Below are 21,735 nucleotides of genomic sequence, written 5' to 3'. Positions count from 1 at the left end.
AGAGTTCCTTTCTGATGGTAGCGAGGCAGAATCAGGGTCATTAAACTGGCCTGAGAGCTGTCACAGAGACTTTACAGAGTGGTGTGTCACTGCAGATGGGCTGCTCTGAGTGTGTGGTCTGGGCTTTTGCTGTGTTATGGGGAAAGAAATCTGTCTCCACATTTGTAGAGACTCCGCTCCCTTATTGGGAAAATAGGTTCCGTCTACTGTGTTTTAAGCACAAGTGTCTGTTAGCTAGAGAAAGATATCAGGATTTGACGTAAGACAAAGGAGTAAGAAAACAAGTGATTGAAACTTGACAGTAGCGTTAAGATGAATAATGTAGGAGAGTTGGTGTATAATCATTCAAGTCTGGGGTTTTGTAAATCCACCATGCACCCCAACCACCTCCAGTCTAAAACCCTTAAATGTGGCTATACAAAGGCTGATATCAAATACATTCTTGACTAGGGGTGTTACAATATGAAAATTTTATATCACGGTTACTGTGGCCAAAATTATCACAGTTATCATTATTATCGCGGTATATTTGAAATTGTGCTCAAAATGTTCAAAAAGTACTAATACACACACTGAAATAATTTAACCAAGTTGTATTTAAAATAAATGAATAAATAAATAAATAAAATAATTGGCACAGTGTACCTTCTGTTGCAGAAACATTCAGATATTAACCCTTCGTGGTCTGAGCCTATTTTATAAATTTTTCAGTCCTTTTGATTTTGCCTTTATATACTATATAAACAAATGTTTACTATACACATGTTTGGTATCTTTTTTTTCAGCACAACTTCATCTATATCATCTGTCTATTATTTTTTTCACTTTAACCTACTATAAAAACAAAAGGACAGAAAACACAAAAAATCTGATTTGAAAAATGTATATAATTTATTGCATAAATAACACACAGATGCTTAACGAACCTTTTCAAAGACTTTAAAAGTGAACATTGGTTCCAAATATTAGGTATATAAATCAAAATTGTAATAAATTAAAACAATACTTAAATATGTGCCATAAAAGCAGATCTTTACATAGGGTTTTTTCTCTTAAAAGTGCGGTAATCAAACACGGTTATCATGATAATTAGAATTTAAACAGTAATACTAACCATCTGCAATTTTACCGCGGTTTATCATTATAACGGTAATCGTTACATCCCTAATCTTGGCTCATGTCAGTGGATAGCAACAGAGCCCCCATTTGAATTTAGAAGACAAGGTTAATGAACCATTTGTGTCTTCACGACTTGAAAATCCAGCCTCAAATATGAAAAATGTAAATTGTATTTAATTTTAATTCTAATTCTATCTTTATATAAATCTGTCTGTCTGTGTATCTGCACGGTTCTGAGAAATTGAGACGTTTTTAACTTGCCAATTTGGTACCTACAGTTGAGGAATAGTCCCATCTCGATATTCAATATCTTTTAGTCAGGAGGGACTGATTTAATTCTCGTTGGTAAGCAGTTGCCAGGGGGAGGGACAGGAAGCAGCCTTGCACCTCCCGTCAGACTTGCATGACAGGAAATGAAGTTAAAAACAGGAACGACACATTTATGGTCAAGGAAGAGACGAACAAACACAGCAAGTTGATAGGACCAATATTTTGAGAGATATTAGTAATTTTGGAATACAATAGACTTACAATGTTGTTATGCCCATGACAGTTGACAGGAAGCACAGAACCACACTGCCTGATGGGAAATGAAATTAAAAACAGCAACGACACATTTATGAACTTCAGTCCCTAAATATCAGTATTAATTGTTGTTTGAATTTTAAAGAATGATTTACCAAACAATTTTTATGTCATTACTCATAAAATATAGACTAACATCTTTTCCTTAAAGTCAGCTCTCCCCAGCATAAAAACTACCACATCTAGACCCCTAGTATTAATATAATACAGCGTTCCCATGGGGTCTTAAAAAGTCTTAAGTCTTGAATTTACTAATCTGCTTTTAATACCTTAAATTCTTTGAAATGTATTAAATTTGATATGGTAAGTCTGAATTTCTGTTGTTATAAACTTGCTCACTGTATTGTGTTTAAATGTCTCTGTGAAATGTCCAAGCTGCAAAGAAAGCAACATTAGTCTACTCAGTTCCACCTGTTCCAACTCGACAATTTAGATTGATCTTTAGATCGACAGTTATCGCAAACTTTGCAGCCCCCAGTGAGAAATGGTTCAGAACAATGGGAATTTTTTTTTTTATTCAACCTTTATTTAACCAGGAAGTCCCTTGAGATGAAATCTCTTTTTCGAGGGAGACCTGAATAAGGCAATAAGGCATTGAAGTACAGTAAATAAATACATTTTCCTAAATTCTGGGAGTCACAAATTCTTGCCTGCATGGCTGTGAAATGGGCATTAAATTCTGTTCTAAGTAGTCTTAAAAAGATCTTAAAAAGTCTTAAATTTAACGTACAGAAACCTGTAGGAACCCTGTAATAAACAAATTTTCTATTTTAATTTTTATATTTCATTTGCCACTCATTTGTGGTTTTTCTACCTGTCTTTGTCTCTGCACAACTGGTTGTATGTTGCAGTTGTTAAGTGAGAAATTGCCCCAAGGTGGGATAAATAAAGGCATATCTTATCTTATCTTATCTTATCTTAGCTTAGCTTAGCTTAGCATATCTTCAGGCTGCATGGTAATGGGATTTCCATATTCATATGAAATGCACTTCAGGTTTATAAGACACTGAATGTTAGTCAGAGGTGTCCTCCAAACACATGTAAGTGTTTAATAGCAGCAAATACAAACAAAGGTAAACAACACTGTGAGGACGCTTTGGTGTTAGAAAGACCGTACAGTGTATTTAGATAAAAGAAGCCGACATCTTCACACAGGAAGAGCTGCCTTATTGACCTTTGCAGCCAAAGTCTGTTCAGTAGAGACATGGGGGGTGTAGGGATGTGACCTTCACCACCTGAACAGTTTTATGGAAAACTGAAGTTGTTTTCCAGGTTTCCATGTTGAGACCCAGAGTAGAGCAGTAGAGTCATGTCCAGGTTTCATCTGACTGGACCTGATTAGTGATTGGTTATTACAGCTGTCAGTCACATATGTAACCCTCCTACCTGTCTCCTCACTACCTCACCTCCTGTGATTGGCTAAAATCTGAACATGGGCTTATTCAGAGAGCGCCTGCCCACAGTTTCCCTCCAACAACTGAGCCAGTTTTTCCAGCTACATGTCTGATAGACTGATAAAAATCAACCTAAAAAGACAGAAACCGCCAAAAACCCTTTTAGTTTTTTATGTTGACCCACATTCTTTTGAATAAGATGAAGGAGTCAAGATTATTGAGCTGCACTGCAGTCAACCACCAGGAGGACACGGTGATACAATGTGCTCTTAAACCCGTTCACATTGAAATTCTGCCTCAGTTTTTAGGAGAAATCAGTAACCATGACGACATATTTGATTCTCGGCTGCATTGGTGTGCGTTGCATCTTGAATTCACCAAAGCTCTGATTCATACCTCTGACTGAATGCTTCTCCATGGCAACAGCAGCACAGACTCATGGGTTTGGGAGTATTTAGAGACGTCCAGCTACTGACCTAATGTTAGACAGCATAAATAATTTAAACTGCTGGTCCAAACATCAACCTATATTGCCCTAACACTAAGGAGACACATTTAAGAAGCATATTACTGCAAGTGTTGACCTTCGCATGTTAATAGCTCTCTCTGCAGGAAGTTAACAGCCTCTCAGCAGGTTGTAAAAGCATCTCAGATCTCCTGATCTACAGCAGCAAAAACCAGGGTATGGTGCAGTTCATGGTCGAGAACATGGTGCTGGAAAAAATTCTAAAAACTATCTTTCTGTACTTGTACATTAGGAACTTTACAGTAAAGTAGTGCTGGGTGATATGGCCAAAGTATTACAATGATAAGAATTTTAATGTCAGTATCAGTATTAATAATCATGACCGTAAATATCAAAACATTATTTATATCAAGTTTGTAAGTGGATTCCTGGTCTTTATAGTTGAAGAAATCATGCTCATTTGCAGTTTTGAAATCTTCTTTTTGATCAGGAAATAATAAACACTGTCAAATTAGTGGAAAATTCAATTAATCTAGAAGCAGAAGAGTCAAATTAATTATGATGATGAAATGTTTGTTCTACATCAAAATATGCATGTGGAATATTAAAGCTGCCGGAGCTGAAATCATAGGGAAAAATTGCGAGAAAATGCACACCTCCTGCATCTTTCTCCTTTCAGTCTGAAATAAAAGACTAAATATAGATGACTTGAGATCGTGTCACACTATAGAGAAGTGAAGCTGCTTTCCAGGTTTCGGTGTTGGAACCCAGAGTAGAGTAGTAGACAGGGTTGCCAGATGGAAAACACAAATTATTGCACAAGAAGCTTAAAATTATCGTATTTTGAGGAAAATTATCGTACATATCTGATTTGATGTTGCTCAGGACCATCTGCTTCAGGAAAACATTACCACAGACCATGTATAGTAGAGTTTATAATGCAGTTTTACCTTTAGATAAAATGAACAGCATTGTTGGAAAAAGCTGCCACTGGCAGAACAGCGCCCCCACCTGTGTGGTGTGGAGGATGAGCAGCTGCACTGAACAGCCCAGAATATCAGTCATATTTAACTATCTTCTTAATCATCATGCATCAAGGTCCTTTATCATAAATATTTTGAGACTTAATCTGTTTATACATTAGGAACAAACATCAGTCCACTTAAACGACTAAAATGCTTGATAATTGAAAAACTTGCTGAAGAAAGTTGTTCAAAACACTTTCTAAATCAAAAAGGAAAATCAGATGTCTCTTCAAACAACACTTTACTTGAGCTGCTGAAACCTTAAACTTTTAGAATAGAAAATTAAAATCACAATCATGTGTCCCTTCAAATAACATTTCACCTGAGCTGCTGAAACCTTAATAAACTTTTGTTTACGTTTCGTATTGCCGTGCTACGTTGGGCGTCACTAATGCTACGTTGGGCGTTGACAGGCTGTAAAGAGGCATGTGAGACAATGTGTAACATTAGGTGCAGTGCAGGATGATTCCTGTTTGTGTTTGCTAATAGCCATGTATTGAAGGGGTCGAATTGTTCTTGTATGTAGGTGGTCATCCAATAAGTGAAGGGTTGGTGGTTCGAATCCCATTTGTTGAATGCTGTTGTGTCCTTGGGCAAGACACTTCACCCATCTTGCCTCCAGTGTCACTCACACTGGTGTCTGAATGCCCATGAATGTTTGGTGGTGGTCGGAGGGGCCGTTTGGTGTGAACTGGCAGCCATGCTGAGAATGTGAGAATGTGAGAGTGAATGAATAATGGATCAATTACACTGGGTTACAAAAAAATATTTTTTGCAAGTTTATGTTTTTTCAACTGAATTAGGACCATTTTGCACCGCTAAATCCAAAAATGACATCTGTTTTTCTCAATCAGGTCAGGTTTTTTTGCTAATTTGATTTGGAAAAATTTGATCTTCTCACAAAATATAATAATTAATACCAAAATAAGATTGGTAAGCACACTTTATGAAGCTTGTGACTTGATTCCTGTTAGGTACAATGGTGTATTCACCGCAGATGTAGCAGAATACGTCAGGCTTATTTTTGCAAGATCTTCTAGTCGAAGTCATTTCATTCACCTGTAATATTAAAAAAAACATTAATCATAAATTGGCAAAAGTAAAATCTTCAGAACTCGTTTATTGCAAGAAATATGAAAGAATTTTGTATCATATGATGTGAAAATGCCCATAAATGTAAGCAAAAATGTTCAAAAGCCAATATGTAGCATAGTTCAGAAAGTTGACCTGATTGAGCAAAATTAATGTGATTTTTGGATTCAGCACACCAAAATGATCCTAAATCAGCTCAAAAAACTGAAACAATAAATTTGTTGTTGACCAGTGTAATGTAAAGCTTTGGGTGCCTTGAAAAGCGCTATAGAAATCTAATCCATTATCATTATTGTTATTGTTATTATTATTATCATAATAATAATAATAATAATAATAATAATAATAATAATAATAATAATTATAATTATAATAATTATTATTATTATTAATTATTATTATACAATTTCACTAATAAATGAAAATTCGAAAGGTCCTTGTAATTTCCCAGAGCCCCAAGTGTACTTGTTATTCTGAATGTTTTTCTGAAGGGTTGGCCACAAAACTGTAGTGAACTGAGGGTTTTATTAGTTGAATATGCAGTGGTTAAAAGAGCAGAGTTATTCACAGAAATGTATATCTGTCTCTTACTGCTGTAGATGAGGTTTAGATCTCTGACTGAACCTGAAAGCAGCACGAAGCCTTCGCTCTCTCTCTCTCTCTCTCTCTCTCTCTCTCTCTCTCTCTCTCTCTCTCTCTCTCTCTCGATCTCTCTCTCTCTCTATCTCTCGATCTCTCTCTCTCTCGATCTCTCTCTCTCTCTCTCTCTCTCTCCCCCTCCCTCCCTCCCTCCCTCCCTCTCGAGGCCTGACCTGTTTTCTGTGCCTCCCTCATCTTCCCCTCCTTCTCCCTCACTCCTGCAGAAAGAGAGGGGGAGGAAGAGGAAAAAAGGAGGAGCGGGTTTTATTAATTACCTCATTAACACAGAGGAGGGGGACGGCGGATCATATTCAGGATATTTTCAATGGGACTCATATGGGGGGGGGCTAACCTTGACACACATCTCTGCTTTCTGGATGCACACACTTTAAACTAAATTAATTTCAATGTTTGACTTCAAGGCCAAAATAAAAAACACACACTGTCAGGATGTGATTGGATGCTGAGCTGTGCTGCTCTGTCATCTGTTGCTGGGTAAAATTTAACTAATGGGAGCTAACCGGTCTCTTTCTGTCTGCTCTCTCCTCATGCTCCCTGCTGATTGGACGGCTGCTTTCCTGCTTTAATGAAAACAGGTAAGAACTGCCTCCTGCACATCATGTCAGAAAAATAACTTTATGTACATATAAAGTGCATTAATCGTCCTTATTGTTCTTCTGATTATTCATCTGTTTGTCATCTTATACCACAAGTACCACAGTTACTTCTGTAAGACACTGAACTCTTTATTTCGATCACTTTCCTGAAGAACTATGGATCTATTTAAGACATAGCATGGCAGAAACACTCAATTCTCAAGGAATAATAGAAAATGCTAAGACAACAAACATATGTGCTGCAGTATTGAATCTAATCAATACTGCAGCACGTATTATACTCATGTAATATCTGAAATTACATGAGACACACTAAAAAATGAGACTGTTTAGAGAGAAAGAAGATCTGTGTTCAAGTCAGGACCCAAAATGTATCATGGAGCTTTTTTTATTGGGTTGCCCACTGGCAGAGGAAAATGTATAAGCACAGTATCATTTCATTTGGTTTCATCTGAAGTGTTCTGTTGTAGAGTTTAGAAATGTTGACGTTGATCTCAACAAAGCCATGTTACATGCAAAGGAAAAGCCATAACTGTAAAGCCGTCAAAGACATAATAAGAAAGTTGTGTAAAAAAGAAAGTATGCATAAAACACACACACACACACGATGAAAAACATATGTGACAGAGATGAAATATGTATGTAAAACATATAAATGATACAAAAAGACAATATAAAAGACAATATAAATAAAGAGATACTATTTTGACAGTGGAGGACTTCAGTAAAAATGTGGCTCAATGGCAATTCATGATGTCTTTGTCATAAATTTGGGTAAATTTCAGAGCATGTAAATACTTTTTAGTTTAGTCTGTGTGTGTAGACATTATTACACGTAAACTTGTTCTTACAAAAAACAACAGACTAGCTAATTATTCCTAAAATGACGTGCACAAAATTTGCAATCACTAAATATCAGTTGTAGCATTAAAAAATAACGTAACTTTAGCATTTATGCTGCCAAATTGACGCTGTTAGGTTTTTGTGACATTTAGACACGGTTTAGGCCACAAAAAGATCAAGGCTAAAATAAAAACCTCTCATAAATACACCCAAAGCTAACCTTTGGTTGTAAATACAACTGGTGTCCAGTGTTTGTTTTTCCACTACAACCATCCCCATCACCTCCTTCTAAGGTTTGTCCCTGATGCTTTGGGGTGTAATAACATGAAGACAAGTATTTGAGGTGACTGTGATGATTTAAATTAAGTGTAAAAGGCAAACGTTAATGTAATTTGTATTGATATGTTCCAGTGTTTAGTCCAAATAAATGGCCTGGAAAAGCAATTAAATCATTAATTACATTTATTCATATGGCAGTTAAAGGCGGGGTAGGAGATCTTGGAAAAATGGTTTGAGGAAGCTGCATTTTGAAAATATACAATTCAAAAGTCCAAACCCCTTCCTTCAGACATCCCCCCAAAGCCACGCCTCCAGAGTACTGGCACGCGCAATGCTGGTACCCGAGGGTACTCATTCAGTCTCCTCCAACACCCCCGCTCTTACAGAACAGCCCCAGTTCAGACCTATCTGACTAACGTTACATTCCCTGGTGATTTATGTTGGTGACAAAACAGTTTGCTGGTGAACTTTCCATCCTTATATAGCTAATATAGCTAATATAACTAATATAGCTAATAGAGCTAATATAGCTAACATAGCTAATATAACTAATATACCTAATATAACTAATATAGCTAATATAACAAATGTAGCTAAGGTAACTAATATAGCTAATATAGCTAATAGAGCTAATATAGGTAATATACCCAATGTAGCTAATATAGCTAATATAGCTAATTGAGCAAATATAGGTAATATACCCAATGTAGCTAATATAGCTAATATAGCTAATAGAGCTAATATAGGTAATATACCTAATGTAGCTAATATAACTAATATAGCTAATATAACTACTATAGCTAATATAGCTAATATAATTAATATAGATAATATAGCTAATATGACAAATATGACTAATATAACTAATATAACTAATATAGCTAATATAGCTAACATAACAAATGTAGTTAATATACCTAATATTACTAATATAGCTAATATAACAAATATAACTAATATACCCAATATAACTAATGTAACTAATATAACTAATATGGCTCATATAACTAATGTAGCTAATATAACTAATATACCTAATATTACGAATATAGCTAATATAACTAATGTAACGAATACAGCTAATATAGCTAATATAACTAATATAGCTAATATACCTAATATAACTAATTTAGCTAACATAACAAATGTAGCTAATATAACTAATATAGCTAAAATAACTAATAGAGCTAATAGAGCTAATATACCTAATGTAGCTAATATAACTAATAGAGCTAATATAGCTAATATAACTACTATAGCTAATATAGCTAATATGACAAATATGACTAATATAACTAATATAGCTAATATAGCTTACCTAACTAATATAACTAATATAGAACTAACATAACAAATATAGCTAATATAACTCATGTAACTAATATAACTAATATATATAATATAGCTAATATAACTGATATAACTAATATAGCTAATATAACTAATATTGCCAAGCTCTGGCTCTGTCTTCGTTTCCTGTACCAGTTGCTCCAAACCTCTGAGAACACAAGATTCGTGCATGAAGAGGGGTACGCGCAGAGGGGGGAGGGGGAGGGACAAATGCAGTTGAGTTTGATAGACATATCACCGTTCAATCATTTCGATGGGCCGGTTAAAATGATTGGATGGTGTTTTTTCAGTCCTGTCTGTTCCACAGGTGACTACATTTTTTTCATCTTTGTGTTAGAACATTTAATTAATTGGTTATAATCGGGGTGTGAAGGGGATTTTAAGCAATATAGTAAAAAATGCTCCAGGAAAACATCTCCTACTCCACCTTTAATCTTCAACTAAAATTTCATGCTCGACAGGTTTTAGGTAATACTATTCCTGCCATTATTACCTTGTCTTCTCTTCAACTCAGAATTTGTTTAAGCCTCCAGAAAAAAACTAGAAAATCTGACTTAATGTGTTTTTCTCTGCGTCTTTCAGGTCTGGTAAAGCTCGGCGTGCACTGTGTCACATGTCAGAAAGTCGCCATAAAGATCGTCAACAGAGAAAAACTCAGCGAGTCGGTCCTGATGAAGGTGAGTTTGGTCTTTGTCCTGCAGAAATCTGGACTCAGATGTTTGTTTGTTTGTTTGTTTGTTTGTTTTAAAATGGGACGCTGCTGTACCTGTCCAGGTGTCGTCTGCTCGGTGTGTTTTCAGAGAGGATACATGACAGCTTCTGTTTTCTTTCCCTTAATGTTCCTGAGCGCTTTATTTAGACACAATAGAACATTTATTCCTTAGCGCGTCCACCATGTTTATCTCCCTGTGCATGTACACAAACAGAGCAGTGACAGATTAAATATTCAGATCAGGTGTTGTTGTCTCCGCCTGCACCACTGATGGATTTAAAACTTCATTTGCAGTCAGGGTCACCATTTTTGCATTTCAATGTCATCGTTTCACATTATGATGAAGTTAGTTCAGATGTAATTATGACTGCTTTTTTCTTAATTTCACTGCATTAAATAAGGAGAGCAAAAAGAGCTGCTTATCATCTCTTCTTTTTTCTAAAGAGAAATTTACAGCTGACAATTTTAACCAAAGTTCACACCTTTGTCACACAGGGTTCACCAAGTTTTGCCTGTAAAGTGTAATTTTGGCTGTGGACAAATACATCATGATTAGGGACGTGTATTGGCAAGAATCTGCAATACGATACAAATCACAACACTAGGATCATGATACGATATATCACGATATATCATGATACTGTTAAAAAGGCAATTTTTTGTTTGTTTCTTTTTTTAAAAAGATTATTTCCTTGAAGAATTGAATTACACCAGAAATCTGCACAAATACTAATGACACTTTTATTTGATCAAAACAGGATCTAATGCTATATCACATTATGTTCCTGTGTTCAAACTGAAATTCTGTTTTACAGACATTACAGTTTCAGATCCTGTTCAAATGTTCAGATTCTATTAGTTCAGAACTAACATCAGAACAGTATTTGAGTTCAATCCCAACAAAGAAACTAACATTATTTAATAAGAGTGTTAAAGAATAATACATAAAATATAAACAAAAAACAAAAATGAACATATTTGCATTTGAATAAATACCTAAAAATATCAATACAGTACTTTCTAATATCGATACAGCGTTGTGAAATGAAATATCGCAATATATTGCAGAACCGATATTTTCTTACAGCCCTCATCATGACATTATTATCTACATCTGTTATCTCTTTATACATGTGCCTTGTGTCTGACATCATTTTGTAACCGTTACGTCTTTTTTTTTCTTTTCTTGACTGCTACTAATCTTGCATAAAATTCTTTGATAGGTTTGAAATCTTGAATTGTCCAAAATGTGGTTTCACACTGTACATGAACTGAGCAGTGGTTTATTATGAAACCACCTCATATGCTCAGAACTCATTTATCCTGATTGACACAGTTTTATATAATAAGAAACACTGTAAAAAAAAAATAAAAAAATAAAAAAAAATATGTCAATTGTGAAGAGTTAAGACACAGCACTCACAGCATTTAGTGTGCAGTTGCGGAAAACATTATTAGACCATCAAAAGTCATCAAAAACAATGGTTATGCAATCAAGTACTAACTCCTGTGTGGATCATGTGACTAAAACTGACAGAAAAGAAAACATGGAATGTCTAAAAGCACTGTTTTTGTCAGTACAATGCCATAGATATTGATGTAAGAACTGTAGTGATTTTGGTTATTATCAAGAAAACATGGAAGATGTCTAGATATCAGCTCTGAAATTAAACTACTATGAGCTATTTTTGTTGTTATTATGATATTTGTCCAAATGAATGTACCTTCAGTTGGACCAGGCATTAAAATGAACAAGAATTTGAAGAAAACAAGGGGTGGTCTAATAATTTTTTTCCATGACTGTATGTTCACATTTATCTCATGCGGTCTGGACGTGAACCTGACCGGGACCACAGTTCAGACCAAACAGCTGCATGTTGGTTCATTACAAAGCGGTGGTCTCAGTCTGGATCAAACCTAAAGGCTGTTTGGTCAGATATTCAAAGTGAAATACTGTTTTGGACCTTTCAGACCTCTAGATCACAGGTGTCAAACATGCGGCCCGTGGGCCAAAACTGGCCCTCCAAAGGTTCCAATCCGGCCCACGGCATGATTTTATGAAGTGCAAAAATTACACTGAAGATCTGAACAGTCTGTGGTGTTGAACTGGTTTGAGCCCAATGTGATCTAAAGTAAAACAATAGTCTATTAACCCTGACAATAAAATGGGAACAACCTGAAAATTACGTACAATTTTAACAATATTCTGTCTGTTACTAAATGTTTTGTGGATTTGTAGATCCGATTTGTTGGTTGTGTTCATAAGTTGAGAGATAATGTTGTAGACATTCATATTTTAGTTACACATTTCAAACTTCAAAATTTCAACAATATTATGTTTGTGTAATATTGTGTGTAATGCACATGTACAAGTGATAAGTTGAGGCATAATACTGTTAAAATTTGGCTTATTTTTTTAAAGAAATTCAGATTTTTTCTGGTTATTCACATCTTTTTTGCAAAAACATAGTTTGTAAATATAAACATTTTCCTTATTTAATGTTTTTTATTGCTCTAAAATGAGGAGAAAAACTTGGAGTTGTCATTATTTACAGGTTTTTATGCTATAATTTTAATGGTTTGACCTGCTTGAGATCGAAATGGGCTGAATGTGGCCCCTGAACTAAAATGAGTTTGACACCTCTGCTCTAAATGAATCAGAGGAACTTAGAAGTCATGACAGGCTAACATCAGTCACTAAACAAATGAAGAATCAAAAGGCTAATTCAGGTCCAAATTTACTAACAAGCTCCTTTCTGTCAAAATGTTCACACTTGTGTGTTCTTCCTGAGCCGTGTTAATTTATTGGACCTGGTCTTTACTAACCACACACAGATCTAGAAATCACCTCCTCCTCCTCCTGTGGAAGGTTTTGTCTCAGCCATCCTTACTCAGATTATTCTCTAGTGTAACAGAAGCAAACTCACCGATAAAACCAATGCATCTTATTCTGATTAAGTGGTAAATCTGTTCAGGGACTGAAGCTGCAGGTCCTTCCAGTCAACACATAGTGAATTAAGATGTGATGATTAGGCCACTCTGGTGTCATTAAGCATTTGACATGTCTATTTTTCACGAGCTCACCTTAGAACAGGGGTGTCAAACTTATTTTATTTCAGTGGCCACATTCAGCCCAGTATGATCTGAAGTGGGCTGGACCAGTAAAATAATAACAGTGAAAAAAGTACAATTATATTATGAAAATGTTTACATCTACAAAGTTTCCTTAAAAATGTGAATAACATGAACAATCTGAAATTTCTTCTGAAAAAATGTGCCACTTTAACAATATTATGCTTCAGCTCATCATTTACACATGCGTTATTACAACTTTACAGATCAGAGTTGATCTACAAATACACAAAACATTTAGTAACATATAGCCATAATAATGGTAAAATTACATTTACTTCTCTTAAGACATTTGAGGTTGTTCATATTTGTTCAGGTTATTCACATTTTCTGTGAAAGGATAGTCTGTAAATGTAAACATTTTTCTGTAAGTGTACTTTTTTTATACTAAAACAAAGAGAAGAATTTTGGAGTTGTCGTTATTTCTAGGTTATTATTAAAGTAATTTAATGGTCTGATCCATTTTAGATCATATTGGTCTGTGTGTGACCTCTGAACAAAAAGGATTTTTACACTGTTAATATCGTCATTGTAATTTTTGATTTCACAAATTCATCCCCCGGGGTCGGATTGGACCCCTTGGCGGGCCGGTTTTGGCCCACGGGTCATATGTTTGACAGCTGTGTCTTAGAATATGTGCATTACAGTTTGTCAGGTAACATGTAGCCATCTCACTGTTCCTGTCCACGGAGCAAAGCCTCACATGACGGTCACAATGTGAGAGGGAAAGGAGAAGCTGTGGGTTAAGAGATGCATATGCATATGAGGTCAAATGAAACAAATGCTAGCTAAATATACTTTAGTGACTGTGAATATACTTGGGCAGCACAGCCACACACAGTCTATGGGCCAGATTTACTGAGGCAGTGCCAATTAGTGAGGCTGAAAGAAAGAAAAACCTCAGAAGTCAGTGGCCAATTTTTGTGGTTGATCTCCTAACAATACGCAAAATTATGAACACAGACACAGTCAGTTCATTTCAGTAATGACCTGCACTATTCTACCAAGACCAGCACAAACCAGCACAACTCCACACTGTGCATAAGTGTGGTGCACTGTGTTTATGAGCTACAGAACCTGAAGAAATATGTGGAAGGTTGAATATTCTTGGGCTGAAGATATTTTGTATTTCATGTCATTTTTTTGGCATGAAGCCTTATGACATTATGTGAAAGTAAAAGCTGTGGTTGAATTAATGTTGATCTTATTGCAATTGTTGTTTCACTGATGATCTTTCCCATAAAGCCTTCCACTGCCAATCAAACGAATCAACACAAGTGGAGAATATTTCCTGCTTTCTACCACCTGCTCTTTGGTCTTAGCAGCCCCTCCCCCATGTGCCACTGTCACAGCCGGGCCAGTTATGAAAGGGTCAAAACATGCTTTTTTCAGTATTCAATAATGCCACAATTAACAGTAAATCAGTATTTGCAAACCGTAGTTAATCACATTGTATGAGTCCCCAAAAGTTGTGCTTTGAACTGCCAACTCCAACACAAACATATGCAAAGGAATGTGATGTAAAAGTAACTGTATGCACCTGTCCCACAGTTTATGCCGTACCACTTTAATAAATCTCAGCAGTGTTTCTTTTGATGCCAAATAAGGATTTGTGCTGGCGCAAAGTAAGAGTAAATCTAGCCTTATGTGTGGTAAACACAGCACTGATACTAGAATTTTCAGCCAACACCAATATGAAAAATCCTAATTTGTCCAATTCCCATTCCAGTTTTCTTTTACTTTTATTTTGTCTGTTTGATTTTGTTGTCGCTGAGCACTAACATACTAAAAACAGGCCGATTAAACTCACAGCTTAACTTTATTTACTCTCATTTAGTCTCCATACTTCACATGAGACCCACAGTTCAGCCCATCCATTAACCTGAACCACTGCAGACCCAGACAGGACCCTTTAACTACTACATGGTGACATATTGATGTACTGAAACTGAACTGAATGGAGAGCAGCTGGAGTCAGATGTCAATGAGCTGTCACATCAGTACAACAGATAAACACTGGCCACTGCCATTGATGAATGTCGTCTTACTTGCCGATTGTCTGATAGCGGACTAAAAGGCGAATATTGGCAGATGCTGATTTTCAGCCAATAGGTCAGTGTATCTGTAGTTTTACTCACATTACCTGTCAGAGGGTGGTTTGGACAGTATTTATCAAGGAGAAAGACAAAAGTCCAGGCACTCACATGGTTAGAACATTTTTAAAAAGCCTTTATTTCACAAGGGCCTGTAGATTAGTTCATAGGGGCTGGAGTTAAAAACACACCAACGCTCTAACTCCAACCTATGAACTGATCTACAGGCCCTCGTGAAATAAAGGCTTTTTAAAAATGTTCTAACCATGTGAGTGCCTGGACTTTTGTCTTTCTCTAATGGTTCATGAGCACTTCTGCTTTGTTGAATACCAGTAGCTCCCTGTGAAATAGGTTTTTACCCCGCCCCCCAAAGGGGAGGCAATATTAGTGTTTTTGTTTCGGTTTTTTTCTGTCACAGTTTGTGCCTGTGTGGCCACCGGCTCCTCCCTCTCCACATCATCACCTCATACCCATGATCTGACTCATCTGCCTGCGCTGCACGGCTGCAGCCAATCACCTCTCTGTCCATTTAAGGCTTGGTTTTGCAGCCGTGCAGCGCTGGTCCCTTCGTCTACGCCACCCACTCACAACCTGGGCATTCATTCATCCACCTCTACGGACTCTGTGAACCAGGTTTTGTTATCCGTTGTTTTAATTTTCTTTTCTGTTTAATAAACTCGTGTTTTTCCCTTCAGTACCGTGCACTTGAATTCTCTCATTTTCCACCCTTGTGACAGTTTCTTTGTTTGTTTCTTTGTTGTTTACACTCAAGCAGCAAAACCATTGGCTGACTTCATACCAAACTGGGTTTATAGATTGCCAGCGACCCAGAATAGTTGTGATTACATTTTGGTAAAAGCAGGTGAAAGTTCAAAATTTTTTTTGAATTTTAAACAAATTTTTTCCCCATTTACTTATAATGGCTGAAATTTCAAATGTCTGTAGCAGCAAAACTATTGGTTGAATTCATACCAAATTGGGTTTATAGATTGCCAGTGACCCAGAATAGATGTGATTACATTTTTAGAAAAGTAGGTCCAAGTTCACATTTGTTAAGGATTTTTTAAATCTTTTTTTTCTTCCATTTACTTATAATGGGCGAAATAAAAACATCAATTTTGTTTCACTTTACTTCAAACTTGGCACATATATAGAAGCAGCTGATACGCTAACATCAGCACACGTATAGATATGATGACCTCAGCTGGATCGATGCCAAAATAAGCTACAGTATGTGCAAGGGGCGGGGTTTGTTGTGCCTGGCACCACTTGTTTTTGTATTTATTTAGGATTCAAACATTTTTTTTGTTATTATTTTGTTTGTATTAATCTGTTTGCTTTTTAATGTGGACCATGAGTCTGAAATAAAGCCTATCTGTGTGTTTTGTTCATTGCTTTTTAGTCCCTTTTTATCCATCTCATGAAGTCATGAAATGGACACACATCTGACTGGTCAGGTGTTTGTGTCTTCAAATAAGTCCTTGGGAGTATATCCAGAAAGACACACATACTGTTGTCGTGCCTCTGTGTCTACAGTAACATCTCCTGCTTCAGTTTGTTTATCTCCGTTGAAGTTTCTTGTCATGACAACAAACTACACAGGTGTACAGTTAGAGCCTCGCTTTCATTCCGTGGAGATAATCACCATCAGCTCATTTAATGAGAGCAGATGGAGGCAACAAATGCTTGAATGAGCGTCGGCTGATCAGACTTTATTTCTCTTCTGTTTTTGGCTGATCTCTGCTCAGTCTGTCTGTATTTTAGAGGCAGCGACAGAGCAACAGAGGGAGGGGAGGGGATCCCCCAGCAGTCTCTCTAATCCTTCCCGCCTCAGTCTTATTTTAGGAGATGCTCGGGCCCTGTTGTCATGGCAACAGGTGGCTATTGGCTGAAGTTATGGCCATGTTGATCTCTCACAATGGAAGTTCAGCCAAAATCTAAAAAAAGGCCAAATTACATTCATAAAAACTGCAAGCTGCAGGTTTAAAATCGGTTTGTCATGTTTGTGACATTTTGCAGACATCCTGTTTAGTCACGTTGTATTTGATATTCTCAGACGAGCAGCAAGTTACAGTTTTTATTGTCTTCGTTCTTCTGCACTCTCCTTTTCTTTCTTTTTTTGCATGCTTTTATCCAAACACGTCAATTCTTCTCATGTTTTACATATGAATGTAATGTCTTCAGTGCAGACACATTCACATTCCCCTTGTTCATTGTTACACATGAAACCTCTTAAAGGAATAACTTAAAACATTTACATATTAATACAGTATACACAATTAGATTTTTTTTTTATTTAAACACTAAATACAGCTAAAGTTTACAGAATATGATGACCAGGTTGATGAGGAAACAAAAGATGTAAATTAAAATGGAACAAATAAAAAAAGGGGGAGGGTGTCATAAAAATTCTTCGTAAAACATGTAGATAAACCTGTGCCACAGACGGTGATGTTCTATGCGTGCAGTGTGTTCCTGAGGGAGCACTTAAGCATCAAATGCAGGAACTCCGTGTGTGCGAGTGTGTGATTAAGTTGTTCTGTGTTTGTTCGAGCTCTTCAGAGGTTGCAGTCGATCCTCTCAGGCCTGACCGTCGTCATTTCATCTCCTCAACGACTCAGTGCTTGTGTTAATGGAGTCAATACTGACTGTGTGTGTGTGTGTGTGCGTGTGTGTGAGAGAGAGAGAGAAAGAAAGTGCTGGGTTCTCTAAGCAGATAGAAGGAAAGGCTTTAAAGTGTACATTTTGTATCATTTTTCCACAGGGCTGACAAGGAAGATGCAAACAGGAAATGCAGAATATACATGCACATACATGACCTGATTACTGGGAGGAATCTGGTTTCTGCACAGCACATTTATATTTCCTGCAGTATATGTTTACTTGGACTCCAATTCCAATTTAATATCCCAAACATCATTTTCTGTTTGGATATTTTAGATGTAAAATTATTCCACATTTCCACATTAGTATGTTTAGATATTATTCAGGGTTTAGAAGCTAATTTCAACATGTACACCACATTGTTTAATACTGTTGTGACACATTACCACTTGCCTTTTCACTGTCACTTCTGAGTATACATGGTCAAAGCAAATGTCTACAACTCTGTTTGGAGGAAGAAATACTCCCACATTTAAAGTTTAAAGACTGGAACATCAACAGAAGCTACTCACACAGTCCAACCAGTCTAACACTAATGCAAATCTTTAAAAAAAAAACAAAAAAAAAACTAACTGGTATCCAGCGGGTAAAAGCATTGACCATAAACTGTAATGTGGTCTGTTCAATGCCGTGGTCCAGTGGCTGTATATGTAGGCCATATCCTTCTAAAAAAATAAAAACAAAAACCCTGCACCATATAACATAATATGCTAAAGTGGAACATTACAGGAGAGAAACCAGTGCTCTCCAGGAGGAAATCAAGTCCTTGGGGTAATCAAGTCCATCTAATTCCCTCCCTGTGTAAATGACAGGGGAAAGAGGCTCTAATGTGCTTACTGAAGGGCAGGTAAAAACACCGATATCAGTTCTTTTATTTTATTTTAATTGCCGTAGCAGCAAACTGCCCTTCATCACAGCTCTACCTCCAGTTTGGGCTCATTTTCATAAACTGGGTGATTTCTGTACTCAAATACTTGTTGCCTTCCCACAAAGTTTGGGGGCATCATATTTCTTCTTTACTCCACGGGCAAGTATCATCCATTTTTAATTCTCTTTTCAGAAGACAAACTACTACAACCTGTAGCTTTACTTCCTGAGGCTGGTACTTTTTCCTGAGAGGCTGCATATGTAACCGGTGGACTTAACTGTTTTTATGTGAATTACAATGAATGTCAGGACTCTCAGGGAAGACTCTGTATATTTATGTTCACAAATTTGAGGATTAAAATCATACACAGGCTCAGCTCTTCACTAAATAAAACACTGACAACATAGACCTTAGCCTTGGCTGAAATACCACACGATAATCAAATGTGCCGATTAATAGGAAAGATTGGAAATTAACGTAGCATATAGGAGAAATCTATATACTGTATGCATAAAGTTAAATTTTAATGGGTAATAACTCAGAGGGGAAAAGTGTTAAACCTCTTTCATTTGGGATTAAGTTAAATGTAATATAAGGGGATGTAAGAAAATACATATGGTTGTCTGAAGAAAATGGAAGGATCAAGGACTTTGGTTCCAAAATGCAGCCCAGATGTATTTAAAACTGTAATACCACTGACAACCACTGGGTGTGGTCTCCAAACATCTCTTCCATAGACTTACTTTGAACCAGTCCCTAAAGTTGAGTCAATAATTTTCTTTTTTCTTTTTTTTTTTTTTTTTGGACCATCTAATATGTGATCTAGTGGTGTATAATTAGACTTTTGTAGCATTGGTTTAGTTATTAGTAAAAGACATTTTTTTTCCTGACATATAATTCCACAGTAGTTACAGGCTACACTAATAAGACCCTAGGCAAGGCAAGTTTGTTATTATCACATATTTCAGCCACAAGGCAATTCAAGGTGCTTCACACAGGACATTGAAATACAACAACAAGGGAAAAAGAAACACATTTAAAACATTATAAAAGAAACATGTAAAAGGTGATTAAAAACAGCAAGTAAGAAAACAACACATACAATCCAAAAATATAAAAACACACAGATATTAAAGTAAGAGTTGCAGTGCAGTTTCAAAAGAAAATATAAAATTTAAAAAGTAAAAAGCCTTTTAGTCAAATGCAGCAGTGAACAGGTGAGTCTAGAACCAGACCCAGAACCCAGTGAACAGGTGAGTCTGGAACCTGGACTGAACAGAACTCAGACTCTCAGCAGACCTGATATTTTCTGGTAGTTTGTTCCAGATATACAGAGCATAGAAGCTGAACGCTGATTCTTCATGTTTAGTTCTGACTTTGGGAACCCAGAGCAGACCTGCACCAGACCGCCTGAGTGGTCTGGATGGTTCAGATTTGGCTAGAAGGTCTCTGTTGGATTTTGGGCCTAAACCATTCAGTGCTTTATATGAAGCAAGAGAATTTGAAAGTCTGTTCTCTGAGAGACAGGGACCAGTGTAGAGACTTGAGAACTGGACTGATGTGGTCCAGTGTAGAGACCTGAGAACTGGACTGATGTGGTCCAGTGTAGAGACCTGAGAACTGGACTGATGTGGTCCAGTGTAGAGACTTGAGAACTGGACTGATGTGGTCCAGTGTAGAGACCTGAGAACTGGACTGATGTGGTCCAATGTAGAGACCTGAGAACTAGACTGATGTGGTCCAGTGTAGAGACCTGAGAGCTAGACTGATGTGGTCCAGTGTAGAGACCTGAGAACTGGACTGATGTGGTCCAGTGTAGAGACCTGAGAACTAGACTGATGTGGTCCAGTGTAGAGACCTGAGAGCTAGACTGATGTGGTCCACTCTCTTGGTCTTAGTGAGGACTGGAGCAGCAGCATTCTGGATCAGCTGCAGTCGTCTGATAGACTTTTTAGGCAGACCAGAGCAGATACTGTTCCAGTATCAACTCGACTGAAGATAAATGCATGGACAAGTTTTTCAAGGTCCTGCTGTGACATCAGTCCCTAAAAAGACTTTTTTATTTCAGACTTGAAGTTTACAGTTTAATTGAGTCAGAAAGCAAACAATTAGCACTAGCTTACCCATGATCCCTTGCAGACGGTTCTGACTCCTCACTCTCCCATAGCTCCAGCTCTTTTGTCCAAATATGGTCACTTTCAGCTCCATAAAGTCAACGCTATAAATCATGAAAAACTGGCTTCAAAACAGCAGTTCAGAAAACCATGGATGGTGTTATGGTTCTTCTATCCACTAATAAAATACAGCAGAGAACTCAGATTACCAACGACTTAAACTCAGTCCATCCAGACATACTTTTCCTCTGTTATGGACTAAAAATGGTCCTCAAGAAGCACCGCAGTTTGTGTAATAACTCTAATCTCTATCTCGACTCTTTGCTGCTGCTCAGTAACAACAATATAGACTGAAATGTAAGCATAATTACAGTAGAGCTGCAAGGATTAATCAATTTATTGTCAACTATTAAATGAATCAACAACTATTTTGATATTTTGTATTAAAAATGACCAAACTGAAATGGATCTTGAGGTTGATTTCTACTAAGACATAACTGGTTGTGATAGTGTGCTGTATGTTAGAACAAACCGGGCTAGTGTTTGTAAGTCATTCATTCCTTTCCCTCTTTTGTTTCCTTGTCTCATCTCCTCCTGTCATCTCCTCGTCTCTCCTTTGTCTTGGCGTTTGATGCCATCATAGCTGCCCGCCTCTGATTGGCTGCCTCAGCAGATTGTCCAGGCGCTAGACGGAGGTTTGATTACTGGGTGGATGTCTCAGTTCTTCACCCTGCTGGCCCTCT

At 36.9% G+C, this 21,735-nt stretch overlaps 1 protein-coding gene across 11 annotated transcripts in view; it reads left to right on the top strand.

Moving 5' to 3' along the window:
- The window catches only part of LOC115411674 (serine/threonine-protein kinase BRSK2-like), a 152,444-nt gene that overhangs the window by 53,305 nt on the left and 77,404 nt on the right, over positions 1-21,735 (top strand). For all 11 annotated transcript variants that reach the window (XM_030123888.1, XM_030123921.1, XM_030123909.1 and 8 more), the window contains exon 2: positions 9,992-10,086. In XM_030123888.1, coding sequence (XP_029979748.1) covers positions 9,992-10,086 — 95 coding nt within the window. The remainder of the gene's footprint in view (positions 1-9,991; positions 10,087-21,735) is intronic.

The sequence above is a fragment of the Sphaeramia orbicularis genome, chromosome 3, assembly GCF_902148855.1.
Source record: "Sphaeramia orbicularis chromosome 3, fSphaOr1.1, whole genome shotgun sequence".
Lineage (NCBI taxonomy): Eukaryota > Metazoa > Chordata > Actinopteri > Kurtiformes > Apogonidae > Sphaeramia > Sphaeramia orbicularis.
Note: the sequence above shows the minus strand (reverse complement) of the source record. Positions and strands in the feature narration are given on the sequence as shown.